The 20471-nt window shown below is 45.8% G+C and overlaps 1 protein-coding gene across 9 annotated transcripts in view; it reads left to right on the top strand.

Moving 5' to 3' along the window:
* CDK14 (cyclin dependent kinase 14) overlaps nt 1-20471 on the top strand; it is a 742587-nt gene that overhangs the window by 102436 nt on the left and 619680 nt on the right. The window contains exon 1 of one of the 9 annotated variants that reach the window (XM_008261493.4): nt 14707-15907. The exons of 7 other annotated variants lie outside the window; for them this stretch is intronic. In XM_008261493.4, coding sequence (XP_008259715.2) covers nt 15817-15907 — 91 coding nt within the window. In that variant the 5' untranslated portion in view covers nt 14707-15816. 9 annotated transcript variants of the gene reach the window in all.

The raw sequence follows: 20471 nt of genomic DNA, 5'->3' as shown, positions 1-20471 counted from the left end.
GATTCTTTTAGAACCATCTCTATGTCTCTCAATAACATATTTATATTGCTATTTTCTTTGAAGCAGTGGCTTCTAACTTGAGAAATAAAAACTTAACTCACTCTTACCAAATCCCATGACACTCACACATATATACAACTCCCGTTCCTCATTTTCTCAAGATGACTGTGACTTCCTTCATATTGTGTTGGGTATTTGCACTGATACGACTTTTTTCCATTTTGTTCATCTGAGCCATAGAGTTTATTATGATATAAATACTTTTCCTTTCCTGTATAATATTTCAACTTTTTACAAATACAGCAAAAAACACTTCTTTTCTCCCTTCTATCTTGGCTTTTATATGAAGAGACTGACTCTATTTTTAATGTTTGACTGCTGATTCCCCCACATCTGGGCAACCAACATAAGAAGACATATTCTGTCCCTGGTTTCTGAGAATCAGTGGGCATTTCAAACTCGACTGTAGCCCATTCTAGGGGAGTTCACCATGCTGACCGCTCTGTAAACAGGGTAAAAGTCCCAAACCACACCCAGGCCTTTGCTCACCTTCTCATCAATGAGTGGGCATAGTCCTTGCTGGGAACCCCTATATTATTTTGCGGGTTAGTACATTTTCTGTCACTGTAGCAAAATATTTGAGGCTGGGTGCTTTATAGAGAAAAGGAGCTTGTTTGGGAGACTCAAAGTCCAAGATCGGGTGGCCCCATCTGTTCAGGCTTTGGTGAGGGCCTTATTGTGGATGTATTACAGTGCTAGGAACATGTATGGAACGTGCATGTGTCACAGAGTGAGGCATGAAGTCAGAGATTCAGGGGCCAGCCACCTCTTCCTGTGATAGCCTCTCTCGCAGGAATTGACTGGAGCCCCAGGAGAACTTCATATTCTTTTCTGAGCACAATGCTCCCCTGACCTAATGACCTTGTACTAGTCCCCACCTCTCAAAGGGTTCACCTTGTCTACGTTGTCACCCTGGGGACTCACTTAAAACATATTCAAACCATAGCAGTGTAGTGCACTGTGTCCTCTGTCTAGACATGTAAATAAATTCCTGGGTGGCCAACCTCTGCTTGGTGTACTGGTCAAAATAACTTCACGTGTTCTTATCACTAATATATTCCCAAATTGTCATCCCTCAGCATGCTTTAAACATCTGTCATTTCACCCTAAACAGCACTCTGGCCTCAAAATCAGCCTTTAAGGCATTTGGATCTGGCTAAAAAGCCCATGAGAGCCTGTGCCGCGGCTCAATAGGCTAATCCTCCACCTAGCGGCGCCGGCACACCGGGTTCTAGTCCCGGTCAGGGCACCGGATTCTTTCCCAGTTGCCCCTCTTCCAGGCCAGCTCTCTGCTGTGGCCCGGGAAGGCAGTGGAGGATGGCCCAAGAGCTTGGGCCCTGCACCCCATGGGAGACCAGGAGAAGCACCTGGCTCCTGGCTTCGGATCAGCGTGGTGCGCCGGCCGCGGCAGCCACTGGAGGGTGAACCAACGGAAAAGGAAGACCTTTCTCTCTGTCTCTCTCTCTCTCACTATCTACTCTGCCTGTCAAAAAAAAAAAAAAAAAAAAGCCCATGAGAGTATCTCAGGCGTGGAAAGCCAAGACACTGTGGCAAAAAAACGAAAGATCTCTGTGAGTGAGATCCCAGCGGAAAGAAGGGGCCATCAAAGAAGGAGACATTTTTCTCTGAAGGGAGGAGAAAACTTCCACTTTGACTATCGCCTTGTCTAAATAAGGTTGGAGTTTGCGGACTCAAGAGACTTCTATAGCCTTGGCAGCTCATGACAAAAGCCTCAGGTGATTACTGATGTCATAAATAAAAGTGTCAATTGTTAAATCAACAACAGGGGTCACTGTGCACTTGCTCCCCATGTAGGACCTCTGTCCTTAATGTGTTGTACTATGAGAATTAATGGTAAATCTAGTATTCAAATGGTACTCTATACTTTATGTGTCTGTGTGGGTGCAAACTGTTGAAATCTTTACTCAATATAGAGTTGATCTTCTGTATATAAAGATAATTAAAAATGAATCTTAATGAAGAATGGGATGGGAGAGGGAGTAGGAGATGGGATGGTTTGTGGGTGGGAGGGAGGCTATGTGGGAGGGTGAACTGCTATAATCCAAAAGTTGTACTTTTGAAATTTATATTTACTAAATAAAAGTTTTTTATTAAAAAATCTGTCATTTCACCAATTCCATTTTCTCTTTGCTTGTTAATAGCTTCCTGAGAAATGCATCCAGGAGGTAGCATTTTTTATTTATGTATTTTTTTTTTTACCTTTCATGTCTGAAAACATCTATATTCTGTGCTCTCACTAATTCATAATTTGGCTGGGTCTAGAATTTAGACTGGAAATTGTCCCTTAGACTAATGTTCCTGTGGAGAAGCCTAACTAGTCTGATACCTGATTCTTTTTAGAATCCTGTTCTTCTTTCCAAAGCTTTTAGACTATTCTCTTTGACTATAGAGTACTGTAACTTCAGAACAACGTGTCCCACTGTGGACTTATTTTCATTTCATTGTTTTGAGAGCTCAATGGGCCCTTTCTGTTTGGAAGCCGTGTCCTTTAATCCCAGGAAATTTTCTTGAATTGTTTCTTTGATAACTTCCCGCGTTCTGTATTCTCTGTTCATTCTTTCTGGAACTCCCGTTATTCAGATATTACTCTTCCTCTACTATCCACCTGTACTTCCTTATCTTTTTTTCCTCTCATTTTCTCTTTCCATATATTTAACTTTTGCTTTCTTTTCTGAGGGATTTCCTAAATTTTACATTTTAAACATTTACATGACGTTTTCTTTGAAACTATGAGTATTATTAATACCGAAGGTTCATTTTTGCTCTCTGCTAGTTTTTTTTTTTTTTTTTTAAGATTTATTTTATTTGTTTGAAAGGCAGAGTCACAGAGAGAGGGAGGAAGGAAGGGAAGGGAGGGAGGGAGGGAGGGAGAGAGAGTTCTTTCAATCCCTGGTTCACTACCCAAAAGGCTGAAGCTGGGCCAATCTGAAGCCAGGAGCCAGAAGCTTCTTCTGGATCTCCCACGTGGGTGCAGGTGCCCAAGCACTTGGGCCATCTTCCACTGCTTTTCTAGGCACATTAGCAGACAGCTGGATTGGATGTGGAGCAGCTAGGACTTGAACCGGCATCCATATGGGATGCAGGCACTGCAGGCAGCAGTTTAACATATTATACCACAGTGCGGTCCCATGACTGCTGATTTTTTAAAAACTGTGTGGTATCCAGTTCTTGTTTCATAGCTATAATATCTTATAATAGTTTACTATCTCTAAATCTTTGAATATATGAGTAATAGAGGTTTTTTCTTCTTGTATAGTCTTAATTTCTTCCCAGCTGCTTTTCTATATTCATTTCTTTTGGTCTATATCTTTCTGATGAGCATACTCCATTAACTGGTGAGTTTTGACTGTCTTCCCATGTGTGAGAAAGGCATTAAAAATTTTGGGGGAGTGGCTGGCCCTGTGGCTTACTAGGCTAATCCTCCACCTAGCGGCGCCGGCACACCGGGTTCTAGTCCCGGTCGAGGCACAGGATTCTTTCCCGGTTGCCCCTCTTCCAGTCCAGCTGTGCAGTGGAGGATGGCCCAGGTACTTGGGCCCTGCACTCCATGGTAGACCAGGATAAGCACCTGGCTCCTGGCTTCGGATCAGCGCGGTGTGCCGGCCACAGCGCACCGGCCGCGGCGGCCATTGGAGGGTGAACCAACAGCAAAAGGAAGACCTTTCTCTCTGTCTCTCTCTCTCACTGTCCACTCTGCCTGTCCAAAAAAAAAAAAAAAAAATTTGAGGGGAGTTTGAATTATGTGTCTGTGCCTGTCAACTATGGGTTTCACTGTAGGGCAATCTGTTGGCCAGAACTAAGGGAAGGAAGGGAGGAAAGAAGGCCAGGGTTCTAGACACTCAGTTATAAACTTCTAGTAAGTGGCTAAGTCTTGCCAATGACTGACTAGGATTCAGCTCTCTTAGGTATGACATCAGTTATTATTCAACTATAATTTTTCAGCTTTTCATACTGTGTTGCTGCCACTTCCTCTTCCATTATCTAGAGCTTATGAACTTATACTTTAAAAAAAATGCACTGTAGTTTCAGTTTTTTTTTTTTTTTTTACAGGCAGAGTGGACAGTGAGAGAGAAAGAGACAGAGAGAAAGGGCTTCCTTTTGTCGTTGGTTCACCCTCCAATGGCCACTGCGGTCAGCGCGCTGAGGCTGGTGCACTGCGCTGATCCGAAGCCAGGAGCCAGGTGCTTCTCCTGGTCTCCCATGTGGGTACAGGGCCCAAGCACTTGGGCCATCCTCCACTGCCTTCCCGGGCCACAGCAGAGAGCTGGCCTGGAAGAGGGGCAACCGGGACAGAATCTGGCGCCCCGGCTGGGACTAAAACCCGGGGTGCTGGTGCCGCAGGCGGAGGATTAGCCTATTTAGCCACGGCGCTGGCCCTCAGTGGGTTTTCAGAGGCAATAAGAACTGGGCCTACTGCAGTGGATGAGGTGGGTTATGGTTACCTGTACATGAGGCCATGGTCCCTGCCTGCACAAAGCTTACAGACCAGTAAGGGGAAACAATGTTAAAACCGCCATGTATGGAGCAGACATTTGGCACAGTGGTTAGGACGCTGCTTGGGACACCTGCATCCCACATTGGAGAGCCTGGGTCAAGTCCAGGATTCTCTGCTTCCAATCCATCTCCCTGCTAATGGGGGCCTGGGGGAAAGCAGGTGATAACTCAAGTACTTGAATCCTTGCCACCCACGTGGGAGACCTGGACTGAGCTCTGGACTCCTGGCTTCAGCCCGGCCCGGCCCTGGCTGTTGCAGTCATTTTGAGAGTGAACCAATGGAGGAAAGATCCTTCCTGTCTTTCTTGTTTAAAACAATTTGTTGTTGTTGTTGTTTTTTATTTATTTGAAAAGCAGAGAGAAAGGGACAGATGGACAGAGATCTTAGTCGCTGGTTCCTTCACCAAACATCCACAACAGCGAGGCTGGGCCAGGTCAAACAGGAGCCAGAAACTCAATTCAGGTCTTTCATGTGGAAGACGGGAGCCCAATCACTTAGGCAATGAGCTGCTGCCTCCCAGGAGTGCACTAGTGGGAAGCTGGGATCGGGAGCAGAGCTGGGAGTCCAGAGCTCCAATATGGGATATAAGTATCCCAAGCAGTGTATGAACCACTAAAGTAAGCTCCACCCCAAGATGACCCATTTTAAAATAGGGCAAGGTCTGAGTGCTATGGAGCCCCACAGCAGTAAGATTTCACCAAACTGGACGGCACCGCAGCTCACTAGGCTAATCCTCCGTCTTGCGGCGCTGGCACACCGGGTTCTAGTCCCGGTCGGGGCACCAGATTCTGTCCCGGTTGCCCCTCTTCCAGGCCAGCTCTCTGCTGTGGCCTGGGAGTGCAGTGGATGATGGCCCAAGTGCTTGGGCCCTGCCCCCCATGGGAGACCAGGATAAGTACCTGGCTCCTGCCATCGGATCAGCGCGGCCATTGGAGGGTGAACCAACGGCAAAAGGAAGACCTTTCTCTCTGTCTCTCTCTCTCTCTCACTGTCCACTCTGCCTGTCAAAAAAAAAAAAAAAGGCCGGCGCCGCGGCTCACTAGGCTAATCCTCCGCCTTGCGGCGCCGGCACACCGGGTTCTAGTCCCGGTTGGGGCGCCGGATTCTGTCCCGGTTGCCCCTCTTCCAGGCCAGCTCTCTGCTGTGGCCAGGGAGTGCAGTGGAGGATGGCCCAGGTGCTTGGGCCCTGCACCCCATGGGAGACCAGGAAAAGCACCTGGCTCCTGGCTCCTGCCATCGGATCAGCGCGGTGTGCCGGCCGCAGCGCGCTGGCCGCGGCGGCCATTGGAGGGTGAACCAACGGCAAAGGAAGACCTTTCTCTCTGTCTCTCTCTCTCTCACTGTCCACTCTGCCTGTAAAAAAAAAAAAAAAAAAAAAAAAAGATTTCACCAAACTCTCAGGATCAGAGATAGCCATCAGCTCTGAGCAATCATCCTTAAGCTGAGACCTGAAGATGATACCATATAGGCTGTGAGAGAAAATTCTAGAACTGCTGTCGATTTTAGCTTCCTGCTAATGCACACCTTGGGAGGCAGCAGGTGATGGTGCGAGTGGTTGGGTCCATGGCATCCATGTGTGAGATGAGGATTGGTTTCCCAGCTCCTCATTTGAGGCTGGCCCAGCCCTCGCTTTTGTGGGCATTTCAGAAGTGAACCAGCTTGGGGCCGGTGCTGTGGCACAGTGGGTTAATGCCCTGGTTACTTTATACTCATAAGGTTATCACTACACTAAGTAAAGAGTTCAACAAATAGTATAAAGAAAAAACACTGTTCCAACAGGAACAGGAGAAACAAGGGCTGTAAACTGAAAGGCCACCACAAAACACATCAAGCAAAAGGTTTATTGTTCGGTGGGGGAAGCCTGACAGGCTGCCTCCCCGTGCATGAGAGAACAGCAGCCTGTGCTGGGAGAACAGGTCTTCTATAGCTTTGCAGGGGTGAGGAAGTGGGAGCAGCAAATCCTGTTATGGTAGGGGTGGAGCTGACTCTTGTGGTTGGGCCATTTGGTCACCTGACTTCTAGTAAGCCAGGCTAGGCTTAGGATTGAAGCGTATTGTACAAGATGGCGATGGGGCCTGAGCCTAAGATGACACCTGGAGCTCAAGATGGCACAATTTTACTAACAGTAAACAATCATCAACTCTCCAAATGTCCATTTCACTCCAATACATTACATTTTAGGTACTCTGTTAGTTACCCCAGATCAGCGAAAACTTATAGTACCTGTCTTTAGGGATTGATTGGCTTATTTTACTAAGTATAATGGCTTCCAGTTGCATCTATTTTGTTGCAAAAGACAGGATTCCTTTTTTTTCCAGCTGAGTAGTACTCCATAGTGTATATATACCATAATTTCTTTATCTAGTCATCAGTTGATGGACATCTGGGTTGATTCCATATCTTAGCTATTGTGAATTGAGCTGCTATAAACATGGGGTACAGATAACTCTTTCATATGCTGGTTTCTTTTCATTTGGGTAAGTTCCCAGGAGTACGATGGCTGGATCATATGGTAGATCTATTTTCTGTGGAAGACAGTATGTAGATACCTTAGAAATCTAAGAATTTGGGGCCAGTACTGTGGCATAGGGGGTAAAGCCACTGCCTGCAGTTCCAGCATGCCATTTGGGTGCTGGTTTGAGCCCCAGCTGCTCCATTTCCAATCCTGCCCTCTGCTGTGACCTAGGAAAGCAGTATAAAATGGCCCAAGTCCTTGGGCACTGTCGCTTCCCATCTTCGTGGAGGAACGACACAGGACCCTGCGCTGTTCTTTTGTCTGCTCGGCCCTCCCCGGGTTTGCTGCTGGTTCTTCCCCGGGTTGGCTACCATCCCTTCCACCTCCGTGGAAGGGCGGTTCCCCCTGCCACTTTCCCCACTTCCGCGGGGGAGCGGCACACCGCCGGCCGGCTCTCTCGGGGGCTGCTCAGATGTTCCTCAGGTGTTCCTGGTGCATGTTGTCTCTCTCCTCCTTTATAGTCCTCTTCCACCAATCCCAACTCGCCACACGCTGAGTACGCTGCTCTCCTCCAATCAGGAGCAGCTCCTGCAGCTTGTCAAGTTGGTGAAAGGCAGCTGTGTAGAAGCTGTTTCCTCCTCTCCCAGCGCCATATTGTGGGAGAGCAGATGCATAGAATAAGTCTTAATTCCAGTAACTTAGTCTAGTCCGAGTTGCTCCCCACAGGGCACCTGCACCCATGTGGGAGTCCTGGAAGAAGCTCCTGGATCCTGGCTTTGGATTGGCACAGCTCTGGCTGTTGCTGCCATTTGTGGAGTGAACCACCGGATAGAAGTCCTTTCTGTCTCTCCCACTCCCTGTTTGTAAATCTGCCTCTCAAATAAATAAATAAAATCTTTAAAAAAGTTAAAATATTAATTGTGAATAGGTTACACTTTATGTTATTAATACTATTGATATTAATACTTTCATATTTTCCATAGAAGTGGATATGGTAAAATATGAACCAAATACCAGCTTTAGAACTTGGCTGACCTGCCACTTACATGTTGGGCTGATTTGTTCTATTTTACCTACACACTTTGAAAATTTAAAAACTTACAGAAAGTTGAAGGAATCATGCAAGGGATACTGTATATTCTTCACTCATATTCACTAATTTTTAACAATTGGTCACATTTGCTTCTTCTCTCCTCTTTGTATATTTTTACATATGCATTTGATGGGGCTTTCCCAAAGTTCATAGCAAATCATATATTGAATTTCAAAACATTTTTGGAGCAAAATTAACATATCTTTTATTTCCATTTTTGCATAAAATTTTTGAGGTGCACATACACACATGTGTGTGTGTTGCTGAGCCATTTGAAAGTCATTTATATATATCATGACATTTTTATTTATAAATATTTGTCACTCCTGATTAACTTTAATTCAACAGTATCATCAAATACACAGCTGATATTTTGATATCTTGTCCTATCAAATTTATTTTATAACTGTGTCATAAAATTTTATGTACCATTATTTGATTTTTTAATCCAGGGTTCTTTCAAAGTTTGTGTGTTATTTCTGGTTGCTATGTCTCTTTAATTTCTATTTTCTTGCCAGAAACCTTTTATTTAAGGCATACAAACTTCATGCATTTCATAAATATAACTTTAGGAACACAGAGATAGTTACTTTTCCCACAGTATCCACCCACCCCTTCCCACCCTTCTTCCTCCTCCCTCTCCTATTCCCATTCTTATTTTTTACTAAGATCTATTTTCAACTAAGTTTATACATAGATTAACTCTATACTAAGTAAAGAGTTCAACAAAGAGTAAAAAATAATGTTCCTCAACAGCTTTTCGGTTTCTCTTTTGATGTCTTCTGTAACCCACTGTTCATTCAGGAGCATGTTGTTCAGTCTCCATGTGTTTGCATATGTTCTAGACATTCTAGATTCCCAGCCTCATTGCATTGTGGACAGAGAAGATGCATGCTATGATTTTGATTTTTTTTTATTTGCTGAGACATGCTTTATGGCTTGGCCTGTGGTATATCCTGGAGAAAGTTCCATACACTGGTGAGAAGAGTGTGTAATATGCAACTGTAGGCTGAAAAGTTATGTTGATACCCATTAGGCCCATTTGGTTTATAGTGTCAATTAACTGTTGTTTCCTTGCTGATTTTCTGTCTGGTTGATCTGTCCATTGCTGAAAGTAGGGTATTGAAGTCCTCCATTTCTATCGTATGGTAGTCTATGTCTCCCTTTAGATCCATTAGCATTTCTTTTAAATAGACAGGTGCCCTGTAATTAGGTGCATATGCATTTATTATAGTCACATCTTCCTGTTGAATTGATCCCTTAATCATTGCATAGTGCTCTGCTTTGTCTCTTTTAAGTTTTTGTGTTAAAGTCTATTTTGCCTGATACTAGGATGGCTACCCCAGCTCTTTTTTGGTTTCTTTCGGCATGGGATATTTTTTTCTATCCATTTACTTTCAGTTTGTGTGTATCTTTGTTGATGCTTTATAATAAAGAAATATTTTTATAATCAAAAGTGAGTTTTGGGGGCTGCTGCTGTGGCGCAGTAGGTTAATCCTCCACCTGAGGAACCGCATCTCATATGGGTGCTTGTCTTCTGATCCAGCTCTCTGCTATGGCCTGGGAAAGCAGTAGAAGATGGCCCAAGTCCTTGGGGCCCAGCACCACATGGGAGACCGGGAAGAAGTACCTAGCTCCTGGCTTTGGATTGGCGCAGCTCCAGCTGTTGTGGCCATTTGGGGAGTGAACCAACGGAAGGAAGACCCCTCACTGCCTCTCCCTCTCACTGTAACTCTACCTCTCAAATAAAATCTTTAAAAAAAAAGTGAGTTTCAACATAAAACTGGAACATGTATGATGGTCTTGGACACATTCTCTTGGCATCTTTAGGTTCATTTTCTGGTTTAACAGTGATGATAATCTCTCTTAGAGTAGTATAAGTGAAGACAAAGCTTTTCATAGCTTGTGATAAAGTCATAGTTATTTTGGCTACATTTTTAAAAAAAGGTTTATTTATTTACTTGAGAGGCATAGTTAAGGAGAGAAGGAGAGACAGAGAGAGAGGTCTTCCATCTGCTGGTTCACTCCCCAAATGGCTGCAATGGCCGGATCTGGGCCGATCCAAAACTGGGAGTCAGGAGCTTCTTGCAGGTCTCCCACTTGGGTGCAGGGGCCCAAGCATTTGGACCATCTTCCACTGTTTCCCAGGCCATCAGCAGGGAGCTGGATCAGAAGTAGATCAGCAGGGACTCCAACCGGCTCCCATATGGGATGCTGGTGCCACAGATGGATGCTTAACCTACTATACCGCAGTGCTGGCCCTTTGGCTACATTTTAAAAGTGCAAATATGGAATCATTTTAGCTAGGGAATGTGATATGTGCAATGATGCTATCATTATTAGACTAGAGATACTTTTATCTGGCTTGTATATGTTTGGTTAGAATAGACATATGAATGCACATGACCTGTCCAAGGCTTTGGGAGGAAAGACCAGGATATTTTTGATAGAAGAGCTGCATTTCTGAACCTAAATTGCTCAGAACAGGACTTGTCTGGACTGGCCAAAAGTAATACGGTTTTAGTTCATTAAGGTATTAGCTACTGACCACTTTCACATCCATGCCCAGAGTTCAATTACCGGACTGGTCTCTGAAGCTTAGTTTTGATGGATGCAGCATGACACATTGAAATTGGTGACATTCATAAATGAGGACTTTCAGTGAATGGCACATCTGCACCACCCACACCAAGTAACAATAAAGGGTATAATTAAGTGAACAGTATCTTGGCTAGAAGTGGTGGTAGATATTATCTCAAATAAATTTCCATAGTACAAATTATATAACAATAAAAGACATGACTGATACATCATTACCACTTTTAAGCGAGATTTAACAGGAGAGGAGAATTTATTAGTTTTTCAGTGCTCGCCTTGATCCTGGTCAATTATTTTCTTCAAAATTATTCTGAGCTAATTTGTATTTAACATCATTTAGATGTTTTTACAATTTCTTTTGTCTTCCTATAGTCATTTGCCAGTGGATCAATTCAGCTTGCTTAGGTCCCTAGGTCTTAGCAATGTATGAAAAAATATGGATTACAAATAAAACAATTAGGACAACTGTTAGTCTTTTTCCTGAAGAAGCCAGGACATTTGTGACAGCGGAGAATGATTTTGGTAAAAGTGCAATGGATCTGATGTAGGAGTGCGGAGGCCAGGGACAGCTGATGGAGTGAGAGAAGACATGAGGCAGCCTCCGTCTCCCTGAATGTGAATACTGGCTTCTGTAATCTCCCATCTTCTTTGCTTTCTGATTTCTACTTACTTTGTCAAAAAAAAAAAAAAAAAAAAAAAAAAAAAGGAACCCTTAAGAGTGGCCACTGTCCAACAGCTGTGACCTAAGAGTCACTGACAAGAGTTTCGGATTCCATGTGACAATGTCACTGATGATTCATTGAGAACTTGGTATAAGTCACTTAATCTTGTGCTCCTTCAGTTCCTGGGTGTGTTCAAAAAAACACGTTAATATTTGATCCTAAAAATAATTAACTAGGGCGACTGTTTAGAGTTCTAAGAGGACATTTAATTACTTAAATTTCCACCACTTTAATGATCACACTCTGGCTGTACTCAAATGTCTTGATCTTTATCTAACTCTTGACTATTTTTTCTTATTTGGATTAGGATTCTTTTCCTTAATATCTGCTACCAGCATATAACATGCTGCTTTTCTTATATGGAAAATAAATAGGATCCAAATATTTTATTTTATAATAAAAGCATAATTTATAAACTGACTAGAAATATAAAGGTCTTCAAAAAGTTCATGAAAATGTGTTATCTTGGAGCTGGTGCTGTGGCATAGCAGGTAAAGCTGCCACCTGCAGTGCCAGCATCCCATATGGGTGCCAATTCGAATCCTGGCTGCTCCACTTCCAATCCAGCTCTCTGCTCTGGCCTGGGAAAGCAGTGGAAGATGGCCCAGGTCCTTGGGCCCCTGCATGCACGTGGGAGACCCGGAAACTCCTGGCTCCTGGCTTTGGATAGGCACAGCTCTGGCCGTTGCTGCTATTTGGGGAGTGAACCAGCAGATGGAAGACTTCTCTCTGCCTCTGCCTCTTGTAACTCTGCCTTTCAGATAAATAAATCAATCTTTAAAAAAGAAAATGTGTTTTCTTTTAATTATATTTTTGTGAACTTTTGAAGTATCTTCATATTTTAAACTTTGTATAATTTTCATTAATGGATCTTTATCTATCTTGTTTGTATGTCAATTATTCTTCATGTTTATTTATAGAATATAAGCTCAGAGAGGAGAAATATCATTAAAATTAAATTTTCATTTTATTTGAATGGGTGAGAGAGAATGAGAGAGAGATGGAGAGAGATCTTCCGTCTGGTGGTTCACTCCCCAGATGCTGGCAATAGCTAGGACTGGATTAGGCTGAAGCCAGGAGCCTGGAACTCAGTACAGGTTTCCCACGTGGTGGCAGGGACCTAAGTACTAGAATCAACATCTGCTGGCTCCTGGTGGGTGCCTTGGCAAGAAGCTGGGGCTGAGTAGCCAGGGTTCCAACCAGACATTCCAGTCTGGCATGTGGGCATCCCAGCCATCAGCTTACCCACTGTGGCATGTGCCTACTCCTAGTCCTTAAATGGAGGATCAGAATGTTGCAGCTTTGAGCGACTCTGTAGGTCATCTAGTTCAAGCCCCTCATTTTGCAGATAAAGAAGCTGGTACACCTCTTACTCATCTAAGTCCCCTTAGATCACTAGGGACTGGCACTCACCGCTCCTGGATCTCTCGTCCTTGTCAGGACTGCAGGCCCCATACATCTGTGTATTTTGATGAATTTGGTTAAGGTCAGCTCAGGTTGGGTGCAGCCCCTAGACAGCATTATCTGTTTGTATTCAGACACTGCTGCTTCAATTTAGGCCATCCACAACTTTAACCTTGTGAACCAGAAGCCGAGATGAACTGGCAAGGGTCCAACCTCCCACTGGAAACACATATGTCACACGGGTGAGGGGCCCTCATCTTTGTTTCCAAGGACAACATAGTGGCAGCAATTCATTATTCTTTTGACAAACACTTCATTTCCATCCTCTCAGACAAGCACTGTGCTCTTCCTACCTTAGGATCCCCGCCCTCAGGGAACTTCAAGTCTAAGACAAAGGCAAATGTGAAACAACTATAAAAGGAATTGCATCTCAACTAACACACATCTTAAAAGCACGAACTTAGAAATTTCCTTCTTTGCACTGCAGTTTCTTACAAAAATTTCCATTTTAATATACAACTAAGAAAGGGAGCAGATAAACATAAAATGGGCAGTTGGTTTTCAAAATTGCAAAGCTTTATTTGGTCCGGGACTAACACGGACCTTTCCTCCCAGGTATATTGTAGTAATTAGATGAAGCTGTTTCAGAGTCTGGAGAGCTGAAGTTTTGGAGTAGAGTAGGAGAAAAGGAAATAAACATTCATGATGGTTTTTTTTTTTTTAGGATTTTATTGCATAGCTGTACAATCTGAGAGGGACATGATGTTTTAAATTCGGATTTTTATTATATAAAAGTAATGCATTCTTTGGGTAAAATATTCAAACTATACTTAACAGTCTGAAGGGCAGAAGCAAAATTCTCTCTTTTCCAGGTAAACACTCTTGTCTTTTGTTCTCTTTTCCCAAAATTTTCCACAAATATAGGAACAAATGGCTCAACATTAAGCATGCTTTCCCTCCGCTTACCCTAGATATATAAATCAGTACATTATTGATATCATTTTAAAAAATGGGTGCATACACTATACCTTTTTATACATATAACTTAAGCAGAAATTGACTTTTTAAATGTCACAAATGCTGGGGAAATAAAACAAATATATAAATGTGGATACATTGAACTAGGCATTGTCACAGTGGATAATGCAGCCGCCGACATAGCACAAGTCAAAGCTTATTAAGTCGATTAAGATTTTCTTCGCCTTTGCTGACTGGTATAACCTGGTAGCTTTGCCTTTTTCTCTTTCCACTCACTATGTCTCATAACTTTCTCCCTAACTACCCGGAGGAAGTGGTAAAAGCGAATCTCTTCCTGTATGAGGCCACACTTGTGGTGCTGTGTGTAACCGCCGAGACCCTGCGGGATCCAACATCCTTGCGTTTTCTCGCACGGGGACTTCCCTGACCACCACTCCGGGTCGCCCCTGCCCCGCGCACTTGGCCTTGACTTCCTGCCTCTTATCAGCCGCAATCCATCAAGGCCCCGAACGTGCTCAGTGCAGAGCAGGATAAATCAGCGCTCTGCCTCACAATTTAAGGAAGGCAGGGGGCTAGTTTTTGTCTTCAGATAAAAATCTCTGAACTCCCCCAAACTTCCTTTAAACCAAACAGCATTGTCCCACCCGCACAAGGCCTTATCACACAGCCGGATGACTCCAGATCACTAACATTTCTATTCTTAAGGACTTTGCTGGCCTCAAATCAACGCCCTCCGGCCCCACCCCTCTTCCTTCGCGCTCCCCAGGGCACCGGCGTTCGCAGCTCGCGCCACACCACGACTGCGTGGGCTTGCCGCCGGAACTGTTTGTCCTGGGATTTTATAAACCTCCCCCGTCGGGTCGGTTCATTCTTTTGAGGTTTTGGGAAACGGAGGTCAGGATCGTTTTCAGCCGGCAGGTCTTCCAACTCGGAAACACACTGTCCGAGTGAGGTGTCTGCAGGCCGAGGGCCGCTGTTCTCTGCACCGACGAGCCAGGCGTTCTAGCCTGAAACCCCTGCACCTGCAACCAGTGGGGAGGGGCACCGCACGACCCCCTGCCTGCGGGGGGTTAGCGTGGAAGCTTCCGTGTCCGCGCTCGACCTCCACAAAAGACGGGCCCACTTTTCCCTCTGGGGCGCGCACTTCACAACGTCGTCGGCATAAAAGGGCAATAATAATAACGGTCACCGCTAAACCTCCCTGCGGCCTCCCCCGCGCACCGCCCGCGCGCGTCGGAGCCAAGGAGACCACCGCGCCAGCGAGCAGCTCCCTCACACCCTGAGGCGCGGTCCGGGACGCGGCCCTCGGCGTCGCGGTCCCCGAGCCCCCGGGAGGGGCGGCCGGCCGGCCGGCCGGGTGGGGGCGCCGCCGGGGCGCGAGCCGGCCCGCGAGGGCCGCGGGGGCCGCGGGCTCGCAGCGCGGTCGCGCCGGGGTCCCGCGCCCCGGGGGCCTCCGCGGCGGGGTGGGCGGGGCGGCGGCGAGGGGGCGGTTCCGCGCCGCCGGCTCTTCCTGCCTGGCGCCCGCAACTCGGGGCTGAGAACTTGTGCCCGCACCCGCAGCGCCCCGCGGCTCCCGCACCGCGAACGGGCCCGCCCCCGCCTCCGCCTCCTCAGCCTCCGACTGCGGCCGCGCCGCCCCCCCTGCCGGCCGCCGGCCGCGCTTCGCCCGCTTTACAAAGGAGGGAAAAATGAGCCGGGCGGCGGCGGCGGCGCGGCGCGGGGCCACCTCAGCGGCGGCGAGCGCGGCCGCCCCCGGCACCACGTAAAACACCCCCGCCCGCCCGCCCGTCAGCCCCGCCGCGGCCCAGGCCCGAGCAGAGCCTGCCCGGCCGCTCGCCTCCCGAGCCCTGCGCGTCGCCGCCGGCCGGGGAGGAGGCGGTGAGGAGGACGAGCCGGAGGCGCCGCCTTCCCGCGCCGCGCGCCCTCGCCGTTGTCTGCGCTCCGCTCTGGACCAGTTTGAGGGAAGTTGCCCGGGCCCCGCGTCGTCCAGATGTGCGACCTCATTGAGCCGCAGCCGGCCGAAAAGATCGGCAAGATGAAGAAGTTGCGGAGAACTTTGTCGGAGAGTTTCAGCCGCATCGGTGAGTGGCCAGCGCCCCCCGCCCCCCACCCCGGTCCCGCTCCCCTCGGCCTCGCGCCCCGACGCCCCAGCCGGGCAGCTGCCGCCCGGGCAGGGCTGGCGGGAGGCGGCGACCCGGGCGACGGCGCAGGCGGGAGGGGAGACCCCTGCGCCCCCTGACCTGGCTCCTGCGTGGATGGCTTCAGACCCGGGGTTGGGGGCGTCCTCCCCATCCCGTGTGCTCGCTCCTGGCGCCCGCGGGCGCGGGCGAGGGGGCTCCGCCGCCCCGCAGCGCGCCGGGGTCTCGGGCTAATTGTCGCGCTGCGGGCTTCGGTGTCGGGTGCGGAGGCTAGAGATTCCGCTTTGGAAATTGGCGGAAGGCTGGGCCGTGCCCTGGTGCTGTTTAACCTAGCGACGCACAGGGAAGTGGGAGAGACACCTGGAGACCTTTTGTTCGGCACTTGCTGTCCTAGAAAGCGAGGTTTGGCGGTGCCAGTGCCGAGGTCCCCTGATCGCCCCGCAGCTGGAGGAAAAGGCGCGCCGGGAAGTTCTCCGGACGCCTAGGAATTGAGGCTCCCGGTTCGGTCTGATTCCTGGAGCCGGGGGCTATTGTCTTGTAACCGACTAACAAAAAGCCCCAGAGGAGGGTTTGGGATGGTTAGAACCGTGTCAGGCCGTGCATGACGGGGTGACAGCGGTGTCACGTGGAACGTGTGAACTCGATTTTGACTTTTGGCACAGAAACCCCCTTTTAGCTGCAGATCGTAGCTGCCTCCCCAGCTGTCATAACTTTTCACCGATGCAGGTACCTGCTCTCGGCGAGCAGAGAAACGACCCCCGGGGTCCCTAGGAATCCTTTGGCCTTTGTCTCACGTTAATGAAGTGAAGCAGAAAGGTGCTAATTCTTAGAGTGAAAACCTGGGGCGAACAGGAGTGCTGCCGTCATCCGTCCACTCACTCGTTGTAACATATGCAAACTTTGTTCAAGTGAGAGAAAACGGGGGTCAAGATTGAGTCAACATTTGTCCCCCCCCCCCCCCTTTGGTTGTCTTCTGACTTCAGGTTTCCCAAGATGACTGTAACGTTATGCTGCAAAACCAAAATTGGCCCGGGTTTAATTCACTGTGTGTATGCGTTTGCAGTCTCATCCGTCATAGTTAGGGATGCTCAGGGAGCAGTCCCTACATTCAGATGAAGTTTGGAGTTAGGGAAGTGTGAGACTCTGAGGTGTTGAGTCCTGTGCGTGATTAACCGGAGTGTCTCAGCCCCCACCCAGACCATCACAGAGTCCATTAAGCTCTGTTCTAACACACACGAACTGTATTTACTAATGCTAATGACTGTGTTGGAGGCCCTCCAGTTTTATGTTAAATAATTCATCCCAATCGAGTCTCAGTAAGAAACTAAGGACATTAGTATAAAAATTCCTTATGTTTAAATAATTTCAAGGTTTTGATTGACAATCAGTAAAATTTGGATTAACTGCAGTGCTGGCAAATGGGGGTATTACAGTTAATTGGATTTTCTAGCTTACTGAGATTTAGTGATGTGAAACTCTTTTTGAGTCCAGCTCTTGTTAAAAATGTCTTAAGATCTAGTGGATTTTATATGCTCCCTTCAGGAAACAGTTTGGTGCAGTGAACATGACTGATTATTTCTTAGAGTGATGGAGGGTCGTGATTCTGAATAGCGGGTCTCACTGTGGAATGCTCTAAGAGGAGATACTGGAATTGTAAGTGATTAGAGTTGTATCCCAAGGTCAGCATACTTGTTAGAAATAGCATCACAGAAAAATAAAACTTATGTACTTATTTTCTTTTCTTTTTGCAACACCAAAAGTGATGCATTCATTCTCATTGATTAAGGACCTTCGAGGTACTGGAGGCTGTTGAGTTGAGGATGATGCTGGTGTTATGGGATTGCATGAGTTAGGAATGTAAGCTGTGTGTTAGATGGACTGGATAGTCCCCATGTTGCCACTCCTAGCTGAGTGACCTTGGACAGGTCCCCTTACTTCCCTGAGTTTCACTTTTTCCGTATGTAGCTAAGTGTTGTGGTTGGTACTTGGTGAAACAATACATAATAAAGACTCAGATGTTCTCGCTGTGTTATTGTTAGTTTCATCAGTGATTGTATTGTGCCGACATTGCCCGGCTCACAGAAGAAGGTGAGAGAAGGGGGACACAGTGGTCACTGACTTTGTGGGACAGCCAGCCCTCAAACAGGATGGGCTTGAAGTTTGGAGGCAAGCCTGGGCTTGAACCTCTTTTTCCCTGCTTACCTTGAGCAACCGGTAGTGTTTCCTTCAACTCCAGAGTCCTCCTCTGTGAGTATTCATTTAGTTGTTGTGAAGTTGGAGTTGGATAGAAAGATAGCATATCGAATGCAGTATTTGTCACAAGGTGAAGATCAATTTAGAAGCTGTTGTCATTCCTTCTGGTTTCTGCTTATCCTTTCTACGTGGGTACTTAATGGGGAGTTCAGAGAAAATGGCTTATTCCTGTTGAATAATCCAGCATTGCAATGTAGTCGTTTCATTTAACCAGTCTAAGATGGCTTTTGAAACAAATGTGCTGACTTGACTTTTCTTTTCTAGTGTGATTCAGAACTGTAGCTTGTTATATAGTGACATGTACATTATCTTTGTTTATCTATAAGAAATTACTAAAACATTCATCTATAGAAAATGAGGATAATGTTAAAAAATGGATGATAACCAATGGGTGTTTATTATTAATAATAATTCTGAAGAGGTTACAATAACAATGCAAATGATTAATTTTTTCACACATCTGAGATCATGCTTTGTCACTGCCCACCCCAAACAGAGCTGATGTGAGATGACTAAATTATAAAAGGTCTAATAAAACACATTGGCTTTCAAACCATCACATTCTAATTTATGGCATCTGCTATGGAGTGACTGTAATATAGCTATGGTTCTTTTCTAAGAGAGGGTAATTGAATTTTAAAGTCACTCATGGATTGCAGTAGTATTTATGGTTTTCTGCTAAATCGTGTAAATGTGGTCACTTATTTAGGAATTTCTGTAGTTGTTCTACTGTTTTATTTTTTTTAAAACTGAGACAAATGGGAACTTAATTGTTTAATATCTTAAATATATTCCATTTCCTCTTGTCTTTGTTTCTTTTTTTTTTTTATTTTTGAATGTTAACCTAGAAGGAGAAAGGCTGTATAGAATATCTACTGTATGATAAAGGTCAAACTGACATTTCTTAATGTTCATTTGAATGCGTTTCTTCACATTTATTTGGATTGTTTCCTAGAGAAAGGAAGTTTATACCCTGTGATATTTGAGATGAGCCCCTTGTATACCATTTCTTTTAAGGATGTGGTTTGTGAGAGAATGGCATAAAAGGAAGAGGTTGTGATTACACTGAATTTTGGGTTTCAATTTTGGGTTTCTTACCTTGTGCTATACCTGTGTAATTCTGGAGACCAGTCATTTGATGAGCTCTTTCTGTCGGAAAAGAGAAGTGTGGCTAAAGATTGAGACACAGCATTTAGCCGTTGTACCAAATCCTTTCCAAGTGCAGGTTCAAAAGATTTGTTTCTGAAAGCTGCAAAATGGAACTTACAGCTATGATTCTTTAAAGCAGAGGACAGTATATGGTTTCCATACACCAAAACTTTTGTGTATCTCGCAATAGATGCTCTTCTTTCACCATTGAGATGGACCTCATGAACCCACAGGAAACTACCAAGTGCCTTCTCTGTGCTGGATACTGTGCTGACACATGGATTTGGTGACTAACATGGCTGGTCCCTGTCCTTGAGGATTTTAAGGGAAGACAGACCAATGACAATATAAGGTGACAATTTCTACCAGGAAGAGAAATGTCCTTTTCTTTAAAGGGCTTAGGAGGAGCATCATTTTTGTCATGGTGAGCTTGAGGAAGTGATTCTAAGCAGAGGACTCTTGAGTAGAATATCTGATTATCCTACATGGTTCAATATATGCCTCTTTGTTAACCAGAATAATCCAACACGCTTGTTATTCCAATATATACTTGAAGACAATTGTGGGTTTTCATTTACATGAATGATTAATGACAATCAGGGAATGTGATCAATATTGGGATGTTGCGTGCTTGCTTTGGGCAGAGTTTCTTTATCAATGACCTGATAAATATCTGCAAAGGTATTAATTAGTCTTTTTTGTCACTTTTAATTGCTGTTCAGAGCAAGGATTCAATACTTAGCAGAAACCATGGAAGCTGTCAGTCTAGTCCTGAAAGATCTCAATGGCATAATGGTCTTCTTGGCCTTACAATATTTCTCCCTGTGGTACCCTGGGCTTTAAAGTGTCCTGCAGGGGAGAGTCTTGGCTTCTTGTTCCTTCTCACTTAACCAAGTACACCTGCATTTTTTCTTTTATTTCCTTCTGTTGCTACTTCCTTACTACTCCTCCTTATGCAGAATGCTGGGAGAGGATCAGGGCCTAGGAGGCAAGAGGGAAATGGATGGTTTAGATGTTCAAAAGACATTCTAGTTTCCTCATATTTCTCAGCTTGATGGTCTTCATTCCATGTTTACAACTCCCTAAGGGGTGGTTTCAGTTGAGT

Source organism: Oryctolagus cuniculus, chromosome 16 (genome assembly GCF_964237555.1).
Source record: "Oryctolagus cuniculus chromosome 16, mOryCun1.1, whole genome shotgun sequence".
Lineage (NCBI taxonomy): Eukaryota > Metazoa > Chordata > Mammalia > Lagomorpha > Leporidae > Oryctolagus > Oryctolagus cuniculus.
The sequence above is the reverse complement of the archived record's forward strand: the minus strand, read 5'-3'. Positions and strand labels throughout refer to the sequence as shown.